At 41.4% G+C, this 25,728-nt stretch overlaps 1 protein-coding gene across 3 annotated transcripts in view; it reads left to right on the forward strand.

The window, feature by feature from the left end:
• The window catches only part of stat5a (signal transducer and activator of transcription 5a), a 52,652-nt gene that overhangs the window by 15,427 nt on the left and 11,497 nt on the right, over positions 1-25,728 (forward strand). For 2 of the 3 annotated variants that reach the window (XM_056401081.1, XM_056401082.1), the window contains exons 2-9: positions 16,524-16,587; positions 20,609-20,746; positions 21,023-21,179; positions 22,570-22,659; positions 23,667-23,841; positions 24,673-24,803; positions 24,986-25,137; positions 25,489-25,644. In XM_056401081.1, coding sequence (XP_056257056.1) covers positions 20,619-20,746; positions 21,023-21,179; positions 22,570-22,659; positions 23,667-23,841; positions 24,673-24,803; positions 24,986-25,137; positions 25,489-25,644 — 989 coding nt within the window. In that variant the 5' untranslated portion in view covers positions 16,524-16,587; positions 20,609-20,618. Of the gene's footprint in view, positions 1-16,523; positions 16,588-20,608; positions 20,747-20,902; positions 20,921-21,022; positions 21,180-22,569; positions 22,660-23,666; positions 23,842-24,672; positions 24,804-24,985; positions 25,138-25,488; positions 25,645-25,728 lie in introns of those variants that run through there. The other variant, XM_056401083.1, reaches the window with a different exon arrangement.

The raw sequence follows: 25,728 nt of genomic DNA on the forward strand, positions 1-25,728 counted from the left end.
GACTGTCCCCAGAGACCCCCCACATCCCCTCCTACAGGTTCTGCCTGGGGTTTCCCCAGCCTCCCTTGTCACCAGTTAGAGATGTGGAGGGCCCCCATGGTGTTTGTTCACTTGTCAGATGCAATTTAACACGCTGTTTGGGAAGACAACAAAGATGATGTCAGAGGAAGGGGGTGGACTGACAGGGGTATGCAGGGAGGTGTGATGGGTAGGATCAGTAGGGGTAGGAGGATGTTTTCAAAATAAAATGAAACATGGTACCCTGGAAAGTCCATAGTCTTTTATTTTAAGGTGACTTTGTTTTTAGTATTTATATGATTTGTTGGTTTAAAAAAAAAAAAAACACAAATTGTCTCATCCGCTGTCCAGACTGTAATTTTTTATTTGATCACTATCACGTATAATAGATAGTAGTGAATAAGTGTTGTTTAACTGCATGAATAATGGAACATATAGAGTGTGTCAGCTTATATGAATACTTATGCTTACATACCATAGTTAGTGTATGAACCAGCAGGTAGATCAACAACAGACTGTGAGCCTGAGTTGCTCATGGACACTACTGTGTGTTCTCCGGTCATCATCTGACGCCTGACAGATGGCAACATGTGGCATTGATGTCGCACCAGAGGGGCAGGTGCTGCTCATGAAAGACATGTTTCGCAGGGACATTTGCTCTTACAAAGGAATGGGATGTTTATGCGCAAAACAGTTCTACAATGTTCCTGGAATCTAGCTTTTCAAATTTTTTTATTTGGTTGATGATGATCTATTCTGCACATTGTAGATAATACATACTACAGCATACAGATGTGATAATACTCAAATAAATTAAATACAAATATCAGGCAAACCTCGTATTATTGTATGAATTATTAGACATGGAACCTTTTTTAAAAGTGTTCCTTTTCACTATGTACTTAACTGAGAGCTGAACTGAACTGAAGAATAATAGTGTGTGTGTGTGTGCACCAGGTACTAATTTGGCTTGATTTTCTCTTCAGGGGCCCCTTTAACAGGCCTGGTGGCAAGGGGCAATGTGGTCCTTGCTGCAGGGCCTGACTCTGAACAATAGCCTCCCTGCTAATGCTTTGCTCTGCTCCACTAGCTCAGGAAAATAATTTCAGTCTAATTGGAGATAGACAATTGTGACCTGACATTAAATGTTATTGCTAAGGATTTCTGTTTTGTCTTCCTGTGTCAACTGTGTGTAGGTTCAACTATTATGAAGGCAAAAATTAACAAGCGTTTCCCACAGGTAATGATGAATGAATTTGCGGACTCCAGTCATGCGGTATGTCTGTGTAGAGGACACAGCAGTTGGGGTTTAAAACCGACATGTTGCCAAAGGTCTGTGTTAGCAGATTAGAGTTCCAACTGCATGTGTTTGGTTAAGAAGAGAAGGGGACGGAACGTTATGACAATTACCCCAAATGCCCTAAGCTAACACATGGACTGGTGAACTTATTTGTCTTGATCTGTTTCATGTTTTTTGTTTCCAATTCATGCTGTATGTAGGTTAAGCTTCTTGGTGGGTGATTATTTTGGAAAGGGTTTTTCTTTCTTACCAGTGAGCCTAAAGCCTTCTGCTCTGTGCGTGTTGTCATCGCAGAGTTTGTTATTCAGATGCAAAAGCTCCTCTGTTGGTTATTTATACTTTTCTTAATTGAAGGCTAACATTAACTTGAAGCCAACATATTAAGATGTTAGTCTGGAAAGCATTGATTGAGAATTGACTGAGCCCAAGAGCCAGATCAATCAGCGGTATTTGGATGATGTTTGGATGTGTTGATGATGTGATTTCTTCAGAAACAAATTGAATTCACTACTTGGGCAGAACAGCTTGTTTCTTGTTTCTCCTGTGTTGAAACTGGAAACAAGGACGATGACATCCAAATAAGTGGTGCATTCGTCAACTCATGTGTCAGATGGTTTCTTGATGATGTTTCTGTGAAGGAGCGTACTGCTACTCATCTGTCATGTGGGCAGCCCACATTACCAAATACCTCTCCAACCTTGCCAGACCACAATGAGTAGAAGAAAATTTGAGGGCTAGCTTAGTAAAGCTGATACATTTGTGTTGATGATCCTCTCAAGAGGATCATTGCAGTTTGTGAAAATGTGCAACCAGGATGTAAATATGAATATCTTAAGAGCAAGCCATTTTCACCTCTGCCAAGGAGGTCCCCCATGTTTGTTTGTTTTTTGCAGGATTATGCAAAAAGTACAGAACTGATTTGCACCAAACTTGGTGGAGGGATGGGGCATGGGCCAGCGACGAACCCATTAAATTTTGGTGCGGATCAGAATTCTTTAAATTACTTTCCTCAGTGTTGCAAGATAGGGCATTCTTTAACATTTTCATCAATATTTTGCCTTGGCGGATGTATACTCTTCACTGAGCGCCATTCTACTGTAGTATCCACAGTGCTGATGTGGATAAAAGCATCATTCTCATTATTTTCCATCACAGTTTGGTTGGATTGGTTTTGATTTACATCAAATCAAACTATAAGCCTTTTTATTTAGAGGATGAAAATGCATCCTGACTAAGCAGTGACTGTTGTTCAGAGGTTGGTAATAGGTGGATGTAAAAGGTAACAGGTCGGGCTTAGAGCTGATGTCTGTTTTTACAAGCGGACTAACACTATCTTGCTCTCATTATAGCAGACTGCTGGACAGTGACAACTGGCTGACTGGTCGTCCCTGCTGTCTCTGCTCAGTGGTTTTCTAGCTGCAGGGTTTTGCTCCAAAAGTGGCTCCACTCCAACAAGCTGGCATTCCTGCTGCCGCGTTCTTGAGCTGCAGGCCATGTCCACATTTAACGCTCCCTCTGGGCCCCAGATTATATAATGTCACCCACTGGTTCTCTGCAGTTGACACCAACACGGATGGATGCACATACATGTGCAGACACGCATAAACAAATACACACAGAGACTCAGACACACAGTGGCTTGCAGTGTAGTCCTCGTGCATGCATAAATACATAAATGTGACACGGTCCAAATTCTGTATCCGGGAGAGAAAAGAGAAGCTCAGTGCATTATCACTGCTGCATACAAGGCAGACACAGATAAGACAAACACAGAAGTAACTGCTTTTATAATTTTCAGTAAATCTAATAGTAATATGGTGTCATAATGAAATACTGAGATGTGACTGATAATTGAATGATAAAGGGGCCTTACATGTTTTATTTATCTTATTAAACATACACATAAATACATGATATTGGAAAATAATGACATTATGTTGCCGAATTTCACCAGATACAGGCAGCTTTTAATGTGTATAGCTCCAATTGTTAAAAAGAAGGAAGAAGTTGTGGTGAGCTGGTGTGTTTTTTTTGTATTGTTTTTTGTTGCTAAGAGGAAGGTGTGAACTTTAAAATATTGCAACAACTTTTCAAAGCAAGCCATTGGGCAGCCTTGTTTTTTCATTCAGGCCAATACAAAAAGGAAACCAACTAGCTGCAGATGCTGTAGATAATCAACATTTTCTCAGGTTTTGCCTAATTGCAACACATCTTCATGAGATAGTGCGTTTGGAGACATGGACTGATTCAAAGCACTTTTTGTGGAGTGTAAGTCGTTACTAGGCCTTAATTATGAAACTGTAAAGTAAGATTTATCAATAATTTTTATTGTCAAATTAGGAGGTGATTACAAACAAAATAGTGTGCGATGGTGTAAAAATGTAAGAAGGATATATTAAAAAGACCATTCATTACTTAAGTCATTGCTCACTGATATTGACATTTGAGAATTGATACTATTTCCCTTACGAGGTATTTTGTTTAAGAGGTTAAAAAGTCATTTGGTCTGCATGAGTTGGCCTAGTTGGCTAGCCTAATCCTGGGATAAGTGCTAATTTAGGATAACTTCTGACCACACACCATTGTCTACTTAAGTGGTGTTGGGTCATGCACTGTGAGTGACTGCTCTATTCATTTTTATTCTCTTCATACAAACAGTTCATACAATGACAAATTTTCTAAAACTTACCTGTTGGTCTCTGGGTCTTCTTTGCCTTTGCTGCTCAGGGCTTCCTGTTCAATACTCATTTCTCCTGTGAACAAACCTACAGTCTCTGATGCGCTGGTCCGTGCGGTTGCTGATTTATAGATGTAGAGATACATCGTCCGTGCCACCCAGGGTCTGCTGTAGTAAGTTAGAAGTAAGGCCGGTTACAGGTGCATTCTAGGACAGTCTATATTTGCGTTAAAAGAAGAAGCTTTTAGATTAACCAAAAATGACATTATCTGACAAAAATGTGTTACCTGTAATGTGAGTGCAGTGGAGAAAGAGGTGACAACACAACAGCTTTTTTCACCTGTTTTTGATACTATCTGCATCTGTTGCTTTATGGTAAACAAATGCGCACAAACTAACACAATGGATGCTTTCTGTTTTATTTCCATGTGCTCAGGGTTTATATCAGTACCTTTGCATGTACATAAAGGTCTGTGCGAGCTCTCATTGTGATATGAAGATTTTTGATATGTTTGGGCTTTCCAGCATATTATTTTGCCACAGTACAAATGGTGCACCTACTGTACAATATGAAGGTTGTGCTGCACTTGAACAAACAAGAGATTCAGTCCCACACTTGAAAGTATTCCAAAACTGCACAGTTTCCTTTTCACATATAGGCATCAGCCTTTCTCACCTCAAAAAGCCTGACTTTCTTTTAGGCGTCTGTCCAGATGGTTCGAGAGTGTGAGCCGGGACGGGGGGGGGGGGGGGTGGGGGGTGGGGGGTGGGAGGGCAAAGCAGATCATTGGCTGGTTGGGCTCTGGCTGTAAGGGGTTTAGGGTGGGGGTTTCAGAGGCTAGCAGGCCAGCTGAGCACAATGAGGTCACGCTGCCAGATACTCAGCGAGTACAGAGAGTACAGCGATATCGAGCAGCGAGATCTGCAAGAGGCATTCATTCCCTCCCTGTGAAGCACTGAAAGACACTGCACAATGTTTTTATCCGGCCATGTTGTGATTTTGTGAGTTTCACACTAATATCAGACGTCTGACATTTGAGAAAGTACATCTCACCTAGGATAATTACTATTGACTATCACTATTTATAGTATAGCCTCCTGCTTTATTCAAAATTACATACGCAAATGGGAGAAGAGGGCTAACAAAAAGTAACTTGCAACTGAATAGAATAACAAAATATTTCAGCCTATCTCTACCAGGCCAATTCCTAGTAGTCTGTTGCTCTCACAAGGTTGCAAAAGGCCACCATTGCAACATTGCTACTAGCAAGGCTTCTCTGTTACATAGATAATACTCAAATGTACTTCTGCATAAAGCTGCATGAATGGACAACCATGTGCTAAAATGCTTGACTTGCTGCATGTAGAAAAGTCCAGTTTGTTGAAAAGACCAGTTTGTTTGTCTGTGTAAAGTAAGTGTCTAGCTAGTGTTATACTTCCTGCATCCGTAATATGCAAGGGCTGTAGAGTCCACGTGATGTAAATTTCATCAGCGGAGGGTGTACACTAGGCTCTGTGCAGACGTCCCTGTACCCACCAATTTGTTGTGTCTGCGTGGTCATTACGCTACAAGCCCACCAACTGCAAATGCGCTCCTCTTAGTGGACTAGAAAGAGGTACAACAACAGCTACGTGTCCATAGGTGTTCGTACGCACGCCCCCATGGGGTATAATTGAGGCCTAAGGCAGGCTGATGACACACATTATTTTTCAGGCTGGGAAGCGGAGTCCGACAGGGTGCTGTCACCTGCAGTATATTATGACTCCCTGATTGATCCCACTTCATTCTGACTGCTGCTCCATCACTCAACCTGCAGGCTTTTCTGCTCAGTCACAACTCTAGCCAGTGCAACAGGAATAATAGATTGCTATGGTCTGGTGTTTCATCAGGGAAGCAGAGGAGGGACAAGTAGGAGAGAAACAGATGCACTGCAGTGGGTCCGATGGCTGAGACAGCTGGAGTTTAAAACATTTTTTTTTCCCAATTCAACCTAAATAACAATGCAGGCTGCAAATGCCTCCCTCATAGAAAGTGTTTGCACCAATTCATTTTGAAAGAGCAAAACACTCGGCCAGCTGATCAGTGGTGTAACTTCATCACTCAATTCTATCACTCACTCATTCAGTCAGTCATGGACATTTGTGTTTAAAGGGCCGGCCCCCCAGCCAAAAACCAAGTGCATAGAACATGCATAGTAGCACATAACACAATGACAATAAATCAAGAATATCATTATATGAACCATATAAGAGCATTCAAATACAATCCATTAGTAATGGCCTCTTCTCCTCTAGAGGTGAGGGGGTTAATGGACTAGCAGCCTGTTAGTCTGCGGTTTCGTCGTTTCAGGGGGAAGAGTATTCCTCTTATTGTGGAAGTTGGTGCGAAACCAATACTGGGCTGCACACTCAAAAGATAAACCAGTAATAATAATAATTTAATAGTAGCAAAAATATTTTTAAAATCATCTTTGATATTAATCATCATTCGTCTTGTCTCCTTATTTACTTTTTGTTAAGCATGAAAGCAAATCCATTTTTCAAAAGTGTGTATATCATATATTAGCATATATTATTTCTCCGCATATCCATTTCTTGCAGTAAGAAAATAAATGAAATGAAAGTTCAGTGTTTTGTTTTTTCTCCTGTCTGATCTTCTAGCTCAGACAGTTTTTGCAGTCACACCATAATAATGTGTGAGGCCTACAACCCCAGTGAAGTTACTGTAAGCTTGTGAATAATGCCTTTTCTCTCAGGAATGGGCTGCTAGCTTTGCTTTGACGACTAACTGTGCTTTTACAGTCCGTGAAAATCTGTTTACATGTGCATACACATGTGTGTACATCAGCATTTGGAGACATAACTCTGTCAAAAAGATATTTTCAGATAAAATGTAAACAAATAATCTACAGGCACCCGATTCTATGGCAGCAGTACACTTCCTGTTTACATCTCCCAAAGATGGTAGATGCAGTTGTCTCAATTTTTTTTCTGAGATCACAGGAGTCGTAGCTTCAGCCAATATCCATGCATCTATATCAACACCAGTAAATAACACACCACCTACCACCTGTAAAAAGCAAGATCCAAACTCCCCCTTTGAGCTTACCGTTCACAGCATGTTTGCCCTCACTGAGTGTCGTCTAAGGCAAATGAAACACTTAATTATTGGCGATTGTATTGGGACTTCCAGATGTTGAGTTGATGCCTCAGACAGTGTTGACAATATCCACACAACACCCCCACCACCCCCCCACCATCCCCCACTGGCCATAGTTCACCTGTGTGAAAGCGGCTATACAATGCCTGTCTGAGACTATCTTCCTCTTTTATTTGTAGTGGCTCATCATCACAGCCAGTGCATCCCCAGGCCTCCGCTGCAGCACTGTGGGGAACTGGCTAGCTGGCAGCATGTGCCTTTACCTCTTTACATTTGGTCTGTCAGTCTGAAGTGTTTGTGTGTCTGTTTGTGTGTCAAAGAGCACAATACAAACGGCTAAATTTCAGCTCTGGTACAGAAGTGCATCCACTGCTGTGTGAACATAATAACAGCAGGATGTTCACAGTGGCTGTTCAGCCTGATCCACGAATCAATGGGTGATTATTACTCAGTTAATTGTTTAGTTCTTTATAAAAAAAAAAAAAAAGAAAGAAAAAGATGCTGACATTTTCAAAAGCGTCAACAAATCATTAACAATTGCTGATGATGTTTATAATTTTTGGAACACAAACGTTTGAGTCACTTACCATTTGGACTGCTACCAATGCTTTTTTTTTTCATTTAGCTACCTAATGAGTGCAGCAAACACTGAAAATTAGAGTTGTCATATTTAAGTGTAAGGCGAGTGATTTATTTCAGGCTGTCAGTGGCCCTTATCCTTTATCTAATCATGCATAAGAACCAGGACTGATGTATGTTGCATTAAACTGACTCTATCCATTTACCCCCTCACCCCTCTGGCCCTTAACCATGAATTTTTAACACATTCTTTGTTTGGCATTCAGACATCATTAACAATATAAGGAAATACACTAACAAATTATACTGCGGCTGTAGATAGATGTTCTGTCTCTTAAAATTTGCATTTTTTCCCTTGAACTTCTTTAGAAATTACAAAATCAATATATGAAATACGGTGGCCCTGAGGGGGTCAATGTACTGCAACTTAAAAAAAAAAAAAAACACAAGCAAATCAACAAAGCTCAAGCAAATTGAGAAAACATCTTCATCAATTTGCCAATACATGCTGCAAATACTTACAACACAACCAAATACACAAATGCACTGCACATACAACACAACCAAATAACGCAACCAGCACAAAAAGTGCTGAACCCGACTGGGATGCACTTGTATGGATGAATTGTAATACATCCATCTGCACTTGTTCAATGCTTTTAATGTCAAAAGTCACTAAGCATTGAACAAGGGTGTCCCAGCCAGGTTCATCACTTGTTAGTGTCCCCTGGAGACACTTCCGTTGTTTTCTGTGCTACTTGCACTACCGTACCTGCTCCCCAACATATCGCCCACCCTCCCCAGCACTCTCCCAGGATAAATGTACTTTTTTAAATGGTTTATTTATAGTTATTTATGCCTATGTGTGTATGTCTATATGTGCACTATTCTTTTAGCTTTCCACAAGCATTTGGTGTCTTGTCTCATGTGAAAATAATACCCACTCTCGAGTCATCTCACCTTCATAACTTTGTATGGGCAATGGACTTTAGCAGTACCTCTGCGTGTCTAATTTAGTTTCGGTGCACAACCGTCCCCTGAATTTGATCTGTCAAGTTCTGCTTCAGTTAGAGATTTCTTAAAGTCAGAATTGCTCCACATAGTAGTGCAGAACCTGTTAGGTTGACACATCTACAAATCACAAACCTTTTAATATGTATAAAATGAGTCCAAAATGTGATTTAATTGATCAAAACTTATAACATTTGTGACACGTGACAATATTTGTCCTATAACAATGTTTAACTGTTGTGTGATGGACTTTTCCTTTAAAGAATCTCACTCTTAAACTATGTCACATGTTTGTCATGTCACTTTGCTTAAGAGCAGAGAAAATCAAGAGGCCAATAACTCCATTAGCTTACAAACTGTATCTAATATGACCACATACACACAGGCAGACACACAGAAGCACACAATTTACCTCTAACTGCCTCTGACTGGTGCACATTTTGTCTGATTATAGATGGTTGTCAGCACAGTCGTGATCCATATTGGCCTTTGTGTGACAGTGACAGCTCAAAAATGAGCTCATCTCTCTAATGTGGCGATGAGATGGTGGCAGCCATATTCCACACTGGTCCTTCTTTAGCCTGTTGCATGGAGAAATAGCAACTGGAGTTGACGCTGTGTCTGATAGGAGAGGGCCTGCAGGGCAGGGTTTAGCTCTCAATGTGATTTAGCCATCAAACATGTTCCCTCTTTAGTGTTAATTCAGTCTTGTGCTTGTGAGCCATATTTAATTAAAGTTTTTCCACATTCAAATGTGAGACAATAGACGAGCCCCGTGTCACCACCTGCACATGCCAACGCGTGCATGTGCACACACACACACACACACACACACACACACACACACACACACAAGCACATTACTGAGCTAATGAGTGATCTTCCTCACGTTGACAGCGTGATGGGATGTGGGTTGGAGCATAGCAACAGGACCTCAGGGCAGGTTGGACAGCACAAAGACCCTCTTGTAGCCGTCTGTCCCTCCCTTTCAGCTCCTGGCACATTTGCTTGTCATGTGTTCCTCTGTGGCAACAAGTCTCCCATGTCTTCTTCTTCTATCATTCTTTGATTATGTGTCTTCAACGTGAGTTGATCGTCACGTTTGCTTGACGCTTAGTCAATTATTTTAGTTTCAAGTTTTACATGTGTTTGATACATTTGTCTCCTCAGCCTCTCCTCTGCTCCAGCATGTCAACAGATGAGGCTAAGGAACGGGTCAATAAAGGCTCCAAGGTCAATTTCACTGACCTGTTCCGGCTGCTAATTTGGAATCGACGTACAGTCAGCTGTGAACATATTCCTTAAACTTTTCTGAAACTTAACTAAAATGTGGAGTTCAAATGGTCAGTCTGGAGATGATTCATTGCAGTGATTGTGTTTGTGCTGTCTCTGCTAAAAAAAAGTTGATGAGTTGACAAGATGTGTCCAGTCTGTAGTGTTTGCATGTAGGAGGGCAGTCGGCCAGATCTGTGCTGGTGATGTAATGGGTATGTTTGGGCTGGCTAGAATAGAGGGGTTGCATCCTAACTGTTGGTTGCTTTGCACTGTAGTGCATTTGAAGGATTGGTTGTTTCCAAAACCAGTATTCCTTGATGATTAGTGTATTTGGGACCTGCAGATGACATGTTCAAGCAGCCTTTAAAGGTGCTTTTCTTCCTCTCTTTTTTAAAGCTATCCCTGAATGGGCCACAGTTTGTGTGGAAAAAGCTGCCCCCATGTGCACTCTGCACAACACCGGAAGTAAGTTATGGGCTTAATTTTACACTTGGCAGCTTTACTCTGAGGTGTTATTTATAAATGCTGCCTCAGAGTGGGTGTAGTAATGCATAGCCTTTGCCATGGAGCAGCTGGGGGAGGACAGAGGATCATGGAAGTATAGCTGGGAGACAGGTGAGAGGCCAGACAGTGTTTATTTTAATGTGTCCTTTATTTATCTAGACAAATAAAGTTATGTGATAATTGGCAAAATTAGTTTTTCCCCTATACTTCCACCATCATTTTTTCATTTGGCTGCCAGTTCTGGACAGGGTCTCCTACAGCTGACATTGATAGTCCAATTCCAATCATACAATTTTCTCTCTTTTAACTATATCATTTTATCTCTTGACTGTCGACAGCAACTGGCTCAGACTAGAATAGACTCATGCAGCTAGATCTTATCAGGTGTAGTGTCTCAATAAAATAATATATTAATGATAACTGATTTAACTACTAAATAACTGGCTCCTGCAACTTTAAAGTGGAATGTAGATGTTTTAATACTGTGAATTGCTAGCAGCCATCGGTTTCACTTCATGTCAGTATAGTATGAAATTCAACTTGAGGTCGATGTTTTTTTTTTGTTTGTTTGTTTTTGAAATGAAGCTGATAGCTCTGAATCATCCAGATGGTTGGACGGTTGATGGGACGTTCCTGCATTTAAGATCTGAGAGCCAATCTCTGATCGGCATCACATTCACAAACTACTGTATAAAATGTGTAGGCCTATATGTAAAATCAAACCCAGAAAAATTAAGTTGACGTGAATGTTGGTAGATTTTTCAACAAAATGTCCACTGTGGTGAATTGAAAGTAAAATTCAACCTCCACTACCAAAATTCAAAACACATGATTTAAACCAGCTTTTACTATCAAAACGGTTGACAGATCTTTTGATACAATTTGATTTATTGTTGCTTTATTAAAGGTGTGTTTGCATCAGTAATGTTTTTTAAACACAGGATTAAAAATATTTTCACTTATGATCGGTTTAGAAATGCAGATGCTAATCTATAGATTAATGTTATGTACATGCTGTAGAAACTAGCTGCAGCATCATGTGGTATGTTGTTTGTGAGTGCCCTTTCGATTCTGCCGTTCACAGGCAGAGGAGCAGTGAGCTCGCTTTGAATGGTGGGTGGCACTTGAGTTTCCTAACAGGAAGCGCTTACGTTGATGAATGGCAGTTTTTCCTCAAAGGAAATAGTGGGTGACACAAGTTCATGTTTAATTTTGCTTTGTTTGTGGTGGAGAACATGCTCGCATATTTTGAGATGCTAGGGTATTTAAAAAAAGAAAAAAAAAAGAAAAAAGAACTCTCAGCTGGGGTTTAAAACACTCTTGTCACAGGCTGCTAATACTGTGCTGTGATTGTTGCAAGTTAGACAACAAAGTATCGGATGATGATGATGAAGATGATGACGATGATGATGATTCAGGGCCCGTACAAAAGGGATGTCTGAGTTGTTCCTCCTGCCTGGATAGTTGTGATATAATGAGCACTGGCTCACAAGTGAAGATCATCGGAACATGTCAGTCAGCAGAGGAGGATGTCTGTTACTTAGATTGTTCGGTCTTTCCTCACACACACACACACACACATACACACACGCACACACAGCTTCTCCCTGTCTCATACTCTACTGAGTCCTCTGTATCTTTGGCAGAACAGATCAGTGAGCACTTGGCTAAATTGATTGATAGCTTGATTCATAGATAAAGCTTTTTAGGTTTCCTCTGCTTGGTATTTGGTCTGCTCCAGGATGAAAAATGTATCCAGGGTAGAATCACACTTTGCGAGCTAATTTGCCTCTGAGGCAACAAGTGTCGAATGATCAAAGTTGCTCAACAGTTGCGAAATATGAATTTTTTTGGGCAACAGCAACAACAGCTAGTTAACCACTCATTCCAGATGGAGGTTGCATATTGTAGTTCCACATCCCAAGAGTATGAGGCTGTCATCACACATGCCCCCCCCCCCCCCCCCCAACCTGCACATGTTATAGATATGCTGCAGTTTTGAGGCTGCGTGTTTGTTTCTTGAGCTGCATTCACATTGTAGGAATTGAGTTTACAGATTGGTCTGTACTGGATCAGTCTGAGCTTTGAAGGCAAAATATAAGAGGGGGCTGTAAAAGCAATTGTGTTCATTTAATAGTTTCATATGGAATAAATAAATGGATAAATAATCATACAAGGTGAAAACGAAGCAAGGCTCCTTTACTTCCACCCTCTCTGGGATGGTATGGAGAGCCCTGTGCAGCTGCATTAACACAGAGTTTTGGTTTGTTTGTTTTTAGCAGTTGTGTAATGCTACCCTGGAACCCATTCTCCTGCTTTCTCATCCAGGCGTTCTCAACTCATAAATATGCCACAATTCTGCACAGTGGGTGAAAAAGAAAACCAGTGTATTTCATTACTTGCATCTTCGCCAGCGTTGTGTGAAGGGAAAGAGGGAGACAACTGATTTTGCTTTAACCTGTGTGTTGTTTGGCATTGGAGAGAGTGGAATCAAACTCTGGCAGCCCAACGGTGGGATTAATTTATTTAACTGACAATTCATCAGTTGAGCAAAATGACTGTCTGTTGTTACCATGGTGTTCAGTTGGTTTAGCCACAGCATTCAGTGTTTGTGTGTGTCTGAGAGAGAGAGAGCGGGAGAGAGACGGGGAAAAATATGTTGGCAGTGCAGTGAATTCAAACTGGACAACAAAAGTATGAGTGAGTGTGAGAACAGCTTTGGAGATGGAGCCAAGGTCTTTCTCACTCTTTTTGGGAAAGAATGGCAATAAAGATAAAAGAGAACGACACCTGATCATCTTTGAAAAGTGTGTGTGTATGTGTGGGCATATGCTCATAAATACAGGACAAATATACTGCCACTTGTATTTAATTGCGTAAATTTTTTTTGGCCCGTCTTTGTCTCGTGGGATGATGTGAAGATGTGTGAGTGTGTGTCCATCTGAAATAATAACGTCTTGTGTGGAGTCAGGAGGCTTTTCATTTCCAGTAGCATCACTCTCGTTTCCTGAAAGCCGAGCCAAACAATCTTCACAGTTTCTGTTATGGGAAGAGAAACACATTAGTGAGCATTAATATGAGGCCCACAATAAACATCTGTGATAACTGCTGCAGTAAACCTCTCCAGTGAGTATGGCACTGCACTTTACCCTTTTTTTGGGTGTTATTTGACTGTGCAGGTCACAGCTTTGGGTAATTCATAGATGCTTGTTGTCACTGCTGGTATCAACATACATGACTCATTAATCAGTGATCATAGATATCAATATATAACGATCATTAGCCACTTTTCCATCTACTCATTTATTAAATAATGGTCCGGCCAGTATTTTGGCTTGAGATGAGACATGGGCTGATGTGGGCTCTAGATAGATGCAGTGTGAGCAGAGCTCTCAGCTCTTAGGTAGAGTCACATGGCATGTAGGCTACCTTCCTTTGTACAGTGAGATACACATGGGACCTTGACAAATTCTAGACACAACTTTTAAACTTTTAGATTACTTTGTTTATCTGTTGGGAATTGCTGCTGAAAAGGAAGCAATGCTAAGCTTATCAGTCTCAGCTGGAAGGGAGTTTCTAGGTAGCGAAAGAGTTAAACTGAACAAACAAGCAGGACGACAGAGAAGCTAAGAAAGATTGAGCCAAGGAAGGCAGATCCAGACAGTAAAATAAAGATACTCACATATTTGTCTGGAGATATCTGCCAGCATGTGTGTTCCTGATGTTCTGCCTCTTCAGGGTCCAGCCAGGAATGAGAACTGTCTCAATCACTATAAGCCCAAACTTCAGAGGTCTCAGGCTTTGTCTGCCTTAAGATGACAGGCACGGCCTTCTGTCAGGCTGTAGTTCAAACCTTAATGCAGCTGCCGTGACACTTTACAGCCTCTTGATCCGGCCAGAAAAATCTCTGTCTCAACAAGCATGGGAACAGAAGAAAAAGAATTAGTACAGCAAATCAAATATTTGCCATTTATTATTATGTGTATTTGTATATTTTATGTAGATTTCTACTTTCAGTTGGACATTCCTTTTACTCCATAGATTTGTCAGTCTGGTGTTTCTAAGATGCATTCTGAGGAAGAGACAAAAAAGGCTCAAGGGAAAACATACATTGCAAGGTTATTTAGGGTTTTTCTTTTTCTGTATGTTGCCATTGGTTCATTGGTTGTGCCAACACTGTACCCACCATGTACACACCACTGAGCATGGCCTAAAAATAGGTCAAGTGGGGCAAGAAACCAACTAGCCAACTAGATCATCAGACTCTTCTGTCAAACATATTTGAAAGAGAAAATGAAAGTGCCTGTTAACATTACTATTATTATATGTTTGTTATAAACACCTCTCAGTTTACAGACCAACTTCCTGGTTCATCTTTGGTTCTGTCTACATAAAAATGCTATTTTGTTGTGTGAAAATCCCCTCCTGCTCTCTGTGATGATCAATGACTGTATTTTAATGCAGCCGAACTCACAATGTAGTTGTTTGCATTGACATATTTTTCTGTTTCTGTTGTCAAACAATGAAACAAGTATGAAACATAGACTGTATATAAAGATGGACGTGGCCTCAGATAAGAGTGGTTTTGAAGCTCTGAGTGGCATTGGCATCTTGGCAGTGCCTGACTCCGCCTAATGCCCAGCTAATCTGGGGCGTGTGTGCAGGTGAGATGTTGGTACATGCCGGTTTGTGGCAAGCATACACTCACCCACCTGTCACTCAAAGTTGACACGTCCTCAATTATGCATAACTTATACATAACTAATACATTTTAAATGGTTAAGTTATGTAAAAATTCACTCTCTGTGCAGTTGTCATGAAAGAGGAAATTAGCTACAGAGACCAAAAACGTTGTTTGTACCAGGCTGTAAACATGTTTATTTCTGCTGTAAAGTTGGGCATTTTAACATGGGAGTCTATGGGGAGTGACTCGCTTTTGGACTCAGACTCAAGTTGCCGTTTGAGGGACTGCAGTTTTTGGCATTGGTGTGAAAGTGAAACAGTGGTTTAATCAAAGTGGTGCATGCTACCTTTTAATCATGAGTAATTTCCACATTTCTGCAATGTGGTGCCGTGTTTATAAATTCATTATTTTATGTTTCCGACGAATTCACATAAATACAGGTTGATGATAACAACTGGGCTATGTGATCAGCTGTACTGACATTTAAAGTGATTGATTACAGGGAGGGTCGGAGATGACAACTCTTATAACTTTACTCCCATGCAGCCTCTGACCCTAGCTGGGCAGCATTATTTTACAGCGATTTTTCAGTTTTTTCCATTCACACTAAAATAGCAAGCCAGTATTTTAAGAATTATCCACTCTGGAGACAATTTTGGATAAGCTTTGTGTTATTTTGGTGAGGACAACGCCAGCTTAGCGAGCACAGAGGGCTGAAAATGAGACAAAAATGTGGATGGACCCTTTGACCTACTGTACTTGCTGTAGTTTTACACACTAACAGCTTCGATCTTTAGAGAGAAAGTTCTTTGGATAATATATGTTATTATAACTGATAGCCAGAGGTAAGAAAATCAAACTGAAGTTGTAATAAAGCTTAGTTTTCCTTTTGCTTTTTAAATAGTAATTAAAGAGTTTGAAGAATACCTGTTTCTGGCCATATCCCTAACATCTGTAAGGGTTCTGTCATTTGCCCACAAATGTCTTTAATTGCAGCAGTTCCAAGATCCTTCCATATTCACCGCTAAATGAGCTTTGCATGTTTACTTCTCAGAGAGGGCAGAATGGGAAGTTTGCCCATTTTCAATAGCAATGTTATTACATTGACGTCTTCCAAGACAAGTGGAATAAAGGGAAATCTGTTCAGTGGACTTTCCCTATCACTCTTTCAGCTCTCCCTCAATCTCTCATGGTTTTTGTTAATGCACCGGTCCTTGAAAAAAGATAGCTTCCTCAGAAGCACCTAGGGTTGACTCACTTCCTCCTTTTGCTTTCTCTCATGCTCTCTCTCTCTCTCTGTCTCTGTCTTTTTCAGGTTTGTGGTGCTCCTCTTTAGAGTTTCCTGTTGTTACATGGTAACACAAAGCTGAAGGCAAGAGGTAAGATGGATTTTTATTTATTTATTTATTTTTTAAATCTGCAGTAAAGTTGGTGGTAATATGGATCAAGTGTTACACAACTGAAAGTTTTAAGTTAAAGAGAGGAAAGTGACAAAGGAAGAGAGTTTTTAGTCTTCACAGCGTACAGGTTCATGCCGGGGCACTTGGATGTTGCGGTTAGTCAGAGTGAAACAGCTGCTGGGAAGCATCTCATTCTCCTGTTTGAGGTGAGAATGGAGGTGCTAATGGTGGGCAAACAGCGCCTGAAGCCTTCACCTTAAAGAGCTGTGAAAGACACAGACTATAGTAAACACCAGTTTCTCTCTTCCCTCTGTCTTTTGGCAGCACAACAAACTATAGGGCTTTGGCTCCCAGAATGCTCTGTGTGCTGTATGTTTGTGTGTCTGTGTAACAGAGGATGGCACAGAAAGACAGTCCTGTGGCCACAATTGGTGACACAGAAAGAGGTGATAGAAAAGGTTTCATGCTCTTCCTGTTCAGCTCCTCCAATCAGCTGATAGTTCGAGCGCTGATGCCCTCATAGATAAAGCATGTGCAGGTTAGTCATTTGAAAAGCACTTTAATTGTGTTCTGAAAATACATGTCCTCTTACAGCTGCAATTCGCCTTCATACACACAATTGGAAAACAATGTGCACGTTCAGGATACAACAAAGATAACGGAGCATTTAGTGTTCTCATAGGCTTTTATCTTGGGTTTAAGTGTGTGTGTATGTGTGTGTGTGTGTGTGTGTGTGTGTGTGTGTGTGTGTGTGTGTGTGTGGTGTGTGTGTGTGTGTGTGTGTGTGTGTGTGTGTGTGTGTGAATTTCAGCTTATCAACCAACTAGGTAACCAATTTACTGATTTGATAAAATTATACACAAACTGGTATTGTCAACCAGGCTAAGTGTAACACAAGATGAACATTTCTTAGTTACAGAGGATTAAGAGCATCTCCAATCACTTTCACTTTTTAACCACACAGATAAATACAATAAGCATATATTATTTCTTTTAAATTACAATTGTAACTTTAAAGCTATGGAGTAATTAAAGGTCCTATATAGTATAAATGTAGATTTCCATGTTTTGTTTTTTTTTATCATTAAGCAGGTCCACAAATGTATCTTCTCACGGACCAACACTTGAAATAAAACACTGGAAAAGTGTAAAATATGGGACCTTTAAGTCTAGTTTTTGATTGCTGTGGCTAAATCTTTGAAAGCCTTTTTCATTTATCATATTATGAATTAAGCCATTTGTGTGTTTATTTGATTAGTACAGACAATGTCTCTTTTACTGTGACATTTACATGTCCCTTAAACTCTCTACTGAAGCTGTCTGTCAGGATTTATGGATCAAGGCTTTTGCTCCATGGATAGATGAGCTGCTCATAGAACTACTAACCATTTACTATCAAAGTCTGTGCTCTAATCTGAAGTCTTCAGGAGATAAGAACAAGCTGAAAGGTCAAAAGTTGAAGTTCAGGACATATTCAGAGTGATAATAAGCACCGAAGCATTAAGCATAGGGCAACAGGATTAGGGTCTACAGGCCATAAGGAGTGGAATTATCTTTCTGAGCTCATCTCACCTAGACACACCTATAGTAGGTGAACACGCACATACGTGAGTGCATCTATGAGGGGTGATTTTTGCCGTCACACACACACACTTGCGCATGCACATTTCTTTGCCTGGTGATCAGATGAGAAGAAATATTTGTGACAAGGTTTTTGAGTTTTTCATTAAATTAATTTATTATCCAGCCGGCTCATGGCGTCATTAAACGGATGACTTAAGGTCATTTGTGCAAGTCATGGGATCGTCTTCAATTTGATGCACTTTCTTTTTGTGCAAGGAAGTGGCCTCTTTTTTTTCTTTCTTTTTATGCAATACCAATGAAAATGTGTACAGTCCCAAATTACTGTAAGCTTCAGTTACTGACTTTCGTCTGTTCTAATAGAGGAAATAAACGTTTAAAATAGGAAAAGGAAACCCCTCTCCAACGCTGTGGGTATTGTGGATATTGTAGATTAGAGGTATGATGAGCAAATTAAATGAGCCAGTGAGAGAAAGAGATAAAGTAGAGCAACTTTCTTTTCTGCCTCATAGCTTTGGATATGACGCGATGTGTTGGTCTGTTTATTACGTATACACTGACACACAAAAGATGCACACGCTGTCAAGCAGAACCCTAACCCTAACCACACACACACACACACACACACACACACACACACGCACGCACCTACACCACAAACTTCCCGCGTACTCACACCAATCAGTCTTTTACTGACAGTGACTGTGCCACTTTTGAGAAGGGTGAGTGGGTGTGTTGACTGGAAATAGGTAGCAATGATCCAATACGATGTCCTATCAACCAAGACACAGTAACACTCACTGCGGGGTGCTGCTGTTTAAGCTCTCAGCGTGTTCAGAGTGAAGATGAACGGCAGGCTCAACCGCTATGACTTGGAGCTGTAGTTGTGGAGCAAAAGCAAAAACATATGATTACTATAAGTAGGAGTTTGGCTCAGTTAATTGTGGATTAAGTAAATTCACAAAGTGGATTTCCTTAAAAATGTAAATAGTTATTTCTTTTCTGAATAACATTACCTTCAGCCCCGCTCTCCATGCTCACGCAAAGGGAGTCTGCAATCATAAGGTGGCAGATTTACCACTTAAAATGCTTAGTAATTTTTTTAAATAATGGCTCCTTGATTTCACACAGAAAAAGACAAAATAAGTCTTTTGATTTCAAGCTGGCACCGGCTGAAATGAAAACTGCCGCTGACAGATTGTATTGTATTGTATTGCGAGCTAACTAACCTTCACTCCATGAGAATCTTGTAAAAGGGGTCTTAAAAACTGTTTATACGTGACGGCTACACACATGATGTAATTCTAAAAAGCTGAGACTAATAGACTGCATTTAAACTGTGTTTTACCATTCATATGTTTGTTGCTTGTTGTTTCCGTTTTCAAACAGTATGTTTGACTTTGAAGGTTACAGGTGAAAAGAGTAGGGTGAGGACTAACCGATGTTTTTTGTAAGGTGTGAGTAAGGCAATGCATTTGCAGCCTAAACGTTGGCGGGGGTTGCTGGAGTGTAAACTTACTCCAGTCTAATAAAGATCAGGACAGAGCTGCTAATGTTACCATAAACTCTCACAGCATCCAGGACTGGACTCCGTACAGTGCACGTCATGAACAAGGTTTTTTTATGCCTCTGTGGTGGTGACAGCCATGGCCCGAGGCAATAGTCCATCCGTCCCATTCTCGTGAATGTGATATCTCAGCAATGCCTTGAGGGGACTTCTCTGAATTTGGCACAAATGTTTGCACTGAAGGATGAACTGATTAGAATTTGGTGGTCAAAGGTCAAGGTCACTGTGACCTCACGTCTGTCCCATTCTTGTGAATGCAATATATCAGGAACTGGAAGGAATTTGATTACATTTACCACAACTGTTCACTTGGACTCAAGGATGAACTGATAAGAATTTGTTGGTCAAATGTCGCCGTGACTTCACAAAACACGTTGTCACACGTTGCCACTACCTGGCGGAGGCAGTAATTTGTAGTTTTGACATCACCTGTTATTCCACAAGTTATTGTAGCAAGTCAATCATTGGCCTGAGAATAAATGCACAATTTCTACTGTCGGTAGGGAGCTGCTTAGCCCACTCACTTTTTTAAACCATTCCTCATACTATTGCTTTTGTAATTTTTTTTTTTGGAGAGGCTAAGAAAGTCACCACCAGTGATGCCAAGTGTCATTCTTACCACAGCTCCGTGCATACAACCTCAATAGGTGGAGAGCAGGAGAGCTTTAGCTTCAACTGTCAATTGACAGTTAAAGTTTCATAATTACTTCACGTTCTGTGACCTTAATTGTCCTTTTGCTTATCACCCTACATTGCGTCATTTCTTTCCTCTTTTCTTTAAGCGTTATCCCCTTCGCCATAATTCATAACCGACCCACCCCCTCCCCCCCTTTCCCATTTTATCATCTTCAGGGTGTTGAAGATGGCAGTGTGGATCCAGGCCCAGCAGCTCCAGGGAGATGCTCTGCACCAGATGCAGTCTCTGTATGGTCAGCACTTCCCCATTGAGGTGCGACATTATCTGTCCCAGTGGATAGAGGGCCAGCTCTGGTGAGTTGCTCCTCAGGCCAAACAGAATTAGTGTGTGTGTACAGTTATGCCCACATGCCTGAACAAATGTTTGCCTTGCATATTTGTACATGAGAGCAAATTTGGACAACTCCTCTTCTCTTGTCTGTTTTTTGTTTGTTCTTTTCAACACCTTAGAGTTCATTCATTAACCATGTGCGTGCATTTATACATGTGTCCGTGTTTCTTGTATGTGTTTTATGTGCATGTATTTATGTGTGTGCGTGCGTGTGTGTGTGTGTGTGTGTGTGTGTTTAGGGATGTCATAGACCTGGAGAACCCGCAGGAGGAGTTCAAGGCCAAACGCCTTCTGGACAGTCTGATTCAGGAGCTGCAGAACAAGGCTGAGCACCAGGTGGGAGAAGATGGCTTCCTCCTCAAAATCAAACTGGGACACTACGCCAGCCAGCTCAAGGTAAGTCTTTTGGAAATACACCTCACCAGCCACGAGAACAGGACTGCATACTCAGAAATATATAGCACCTCACTGGTTTTATCTTTAGGCTCAACTGCCTGTGGCCGGCAAGCTGAAATTAAGGCCAACTTGTCTTATTCATACAATCTGTTTCATTGAGAGACCTATTGGATTTGGTTTGTAGTCAGAGAGGGAAACTGAACTTGGGGGCAGTATGTCCAAAGTTTGAGAACTCAGAAAGAACAAAAGTATGTACCAAATAAATGTGGTTTCAGTTATTTGTCAGATTTATCAGTGAAGGAGAAATTTCCCTGGGACTTGAAAATGTCTGACCTTGATTTGTTTTGTCGTAAAAATGTCTTTGATCTGTGATACTTTATGTATTGCTAAGCAGAAGACTGGAACAAGAAGTGCCTCCTGTTCGTGCAGTCAAATAAGCCAAAAAACAATTCCAGGGGAATATTTTCACATTAAACTCTGAATTCCACCTGCTCAGGCCGTAGCTTCGTTTTCAGCCAATTGTTTTAAATTGTTTACAATGTGACGAGATGATAAGCAAGCGGTTGGTAGGCACAACTGTTCAGCTCAGGCGCCTCCCTCGCCGTATTTCTTAGAAGGAGCGCACAATGCACAAAATGTTTTAAGAACAGGTTGTATCCCACCATGAGAAAAACAAGAGGACAGCCCAAGCGAGGGCCTTGGTAGCCAGCCAGCGCTGCTATTTATGATCTGAGCTCCCTGCTCACAGATCCGTTCTTCTGTTTGTCTTCTCCCCTCCCCGACAGCAGGCAGAGAAACAGGGCGAGGGGGCTCAAGCTGCAATCCCGAATACTTACCAGACTGTTTGTTTTTTATCTGTCTGTGTGTGCTTACATACATACAAGTGGCTGAGTGTGATGCATACTTCTCTGTTATGCTTCAGATCCTATCTTAGCTTCCCCTCATAAACTCAGGATGGTGAAATCAATGAAACTTTGAATGCAACTTCATTCTTCCACTTAAAGCAGGAAACAACAAGAATATCACCAACTGACTCACAACAGTATCTTTTAAACTGAAAGTGAAACCTCAGTTTCTTACACTGCTCATCAAAAAAAAAAAAAAAAAATACTGTAACACATAAACCACTCAACTCTGGTGTGTGTGTGTGTGTGTTTGTGTGACAATATGTGTGTATGTTAATGAGTCATGTCTCTATATAGAGTGTGCTGAGCTTCAGAGATGAGTCTCATTAGGCTCATCTAATGGGTTTTAGTGTCTGTGGCGTTGGCTCCAGAACTTAGCGAGCTTCCTTGATGCGACTAAATTGGCGAGTCCTGTGTCCAGCGGCTGCTCCACTCGTCAGGGGCTAACAGGCCTTAACACAGCACATGTGCTCCTTGTCTTTCAGAGCACGTATGACCGCTGTCCTCTGGAGTTGGTCCGATGCATCAAACACATCCTCTACACAGAGCAGAGGCTCGTCAGAGAGGCTACGAATGTAAGTAGGGTGCATGTGTTTTTTGCTGTGAAATACATACACAGTCTGACACTTGAACGCGCTCCTCTGCTCATTTGCCTGCGCACCACACATCCTAACTGAAATACAACCTTGCAAACACCTGTGGCTTCTCCATGCATTATTCATTTCATAGCGTGTACAAATCCTGCAAACACAAACAGAGGCTCAACTACGTAATGGTGACTGATTCAAAGATTGAATAACTGGGTAACTACTCCCTGTTTCCAAAGTCTGCAGATTCCCTTGGATTATTATAAATGTGACACCTTCGGACACCGACAGCTTCTCAATCACGCCGTGAAATGGCCTCATAAAAGCAAACCTTTGTATTTCTCCACTGGCACACTGCAGTATGGAGGGAAGTCAAAACTGAAAGTCAAATATTTCACGCTTTATAACAAGCACTGAGTTATAAAACCATAAAGGCAGCAGTGCATAAAACATCTGACTCTCAGCAGCTCCTGGGGTGAATTGATTTCCAGTCACAACATGCCTTTTCTATTAGTGGAATGCATATTTAGGCTGATTGAATTCCACCCTGTTTAGCCTGAACCTTTAGGCACCATAGTGCTCTTGTTCAGAGCTTTAACTGACCATGCAGTCTTCCTGAGTATGATAAGCAAATCCATTTCCTCCCTCTCTGCATTTACAATGATCCCACTTTGATTGCCACATGCAGGGGTCAGTGCATCATGTCTAGCTTAAGTTTGTGTCCCTGCCCGATGCCCCAACCGATGGTCCCCCATAGCTCAGCTCTCAGCTCCACACTGGCCAGCCATTTCCCTTAATAACTATCATAAACAATCCGATGACAGACAATTCAGAGAATTTACAGGCCACGCTCCATCCAATGGAAAATCAACCTTACCAATTGCTGTTCCCAAACCCATAATTTCCCCTCTCTCCCTCTCTCTCTCTGTCTCTTTCTCTGTCTCTCTCTCTGTCTCTCTCTGCGCTTGTCTCTCAATCACATTTGTAATTGAAAGTCGAGCTCTCCGGTGGGCGGGATGATGGACAGCATGTCTCAGAAATACCAACAGATCAACCAAGCTTTTGAGGAGCTTCGTCTGATGACCCAGGACACTGAGAACGATCTGCGCAAACTCCAGCACAACCAGGAGTACTTCATCATCCAGTACCAGGAGAGCCTCCGCATCCAGGGTGAGACCAGAGGGCTCGCACCTAGTTAATGCTGCTCCAGAAAATAACACCAGAATGAGTGTTTTTACTGACTAGACTGTCGAGTGGATGAGCGGATGGTAGTTCTGAAACATTTAGCCTATTAACTGAGTAGTAAACTGTCATATTTAATTGTCATATTTAATTATTAAGTCATTTGTCATATATCCCAAGCAGTTACTGGTTCAAGCTTCTCAAATGTGCAGATTTCTTTTTATTGTTTTGTTTCATTTTAAGTTGAACAAATACCAGTGTTCTGAAGATATCATCTGGGCATTTTTCACTATTGTAAGCTAACTGATTAATTGATTTATAGAAAATATAATCAAGATATGAATATCAGAAAATACCTGTTAGTTGAAGTCCTAAGTGGTTTGTTGTACAGCTCGATGAAACTGAAGTGTGAAGTTGCGTAGCTGCATTGTGCAGGAAAAGAAAAAAGTTGGGAGTCTAGTATATGTCATAGCTTTGGAATATCAAGGTGTGAAATTGTATAAGAATCTTTCCACCCACATTTGACAGCTGTCTGAAATATTATACTGGATCCTGTAGATCAGCAATGGAAAACATGTACCTGGAGCTTCCATAACCCTTCAACCTCTGCGTATATGTTGCGTCATGCAGAAAACAACACCTCGCTTTAGTGACGTCTGCGTTATGTTCAATGTGTGTGCACAGGTTAGAGATTTTTTTTTTTTTTTTTGCCTCCTCTCTCTTTCTTCCTTCCTCCATCTCCATCTCATCCATACCCCTCCCCCCACCCCCTTTGGATGGCACGAAACTCCACCCTCCCGCCTCCCCCACCCCTCCCAGCTCAGCTGACCAGCCTGGCCACGCTGCCCCCTGCTGACCGACAGCTACGGGAGCCCGCCCTTCTCAGCAAGAGAGCCACTGTGGAGTCATGGCTGACCCGAGAGGCCAACACACTACAGAAATACAGACTGGTGAGACATGAACATACACTTTTGTATATCTTGTTCATATACGAAACATACAAATTTAGTTTGTTTCTTTAATGTGTGTGAGTGCCAAGTTTTTGATTGTAAGTAAGCCTCTCCATAAAGGAAAAATAATAAATATTTTTTTTTTAATGTGTTTGTTTGTTTGTTTGTTTTTTTGTGTACAGGACCTGGCGGAGAAGCACCAGAAAACACTGCAGCTGTTGAGGAAGCAGCAGACCATCATTCTGGATGACGAGCTGATCCAGTGGAAGAGACGGCAACAGCTGGCAGGCAACGGGGGCCCACCGGAGGGAGGCCTGGACATCCTGCAGTCCTGGTGAGTTCTTTTCTGCCTCCCACCAAGATCACAGCCACTAGACTCCCTTGCAAAACAAAAGGGTCACAGGTTTACAAGCTTGTAATTGACCATAACTGGGTTTATTTCCAAAGTTTATTGGCTCCTAACAAGAGAGACATCGGCAGACATACGCCGACATCCCTTATTTTCCACCCAACTTCGTTCTGTTTGCCATTTTTGGAGCATTTTGATATTGGTCCTCTGGACCTTCTGCAGTGCAAATTTTAATGTCTTTTCTGTGTTTAGGCCTAATTCTTACTTGTGTGTGTTTCTCTGTGTGTGTGTGTGTGTGTGTGTGTGTGTGTGTGTGTGTGTGTGTGTGTGTGCCAGGTGTGAGAAGCTGGCAGAAACTATCTGGCAGAACAGGCAGCAGATCCGGAGGGCAGAGCACCTTAGACAGCAGCTGCCCATCCCCGGCCCCATCGAAGAGCTTCTCAACGAACTCAACAGTACTATCACAGATATCATTTCAGCTTTGGTCACCAGGTGTGTGTGTGTGTGTGTGTGTGTGTGTGTGTGTTTAAGTTTAAGTTTATTTGTAATCATAACGACTGGATCATCTCTGAAAAA

The sequence above is a fragment of the Seriola aureovittata genome, chromosome 17 (assembly GCF_021018895.1).
Source record: "Seriola aureovittata isolate HTS-2021-v1 ecotype China chromosome 17, ASM2101889v1, whole genome shotgun sequence".
NCBI lineage: Eukaryota > Metazoa > Chordata > Actinopteri > Carangiformes > Carangidae > Seriola > Seriola aureovittata.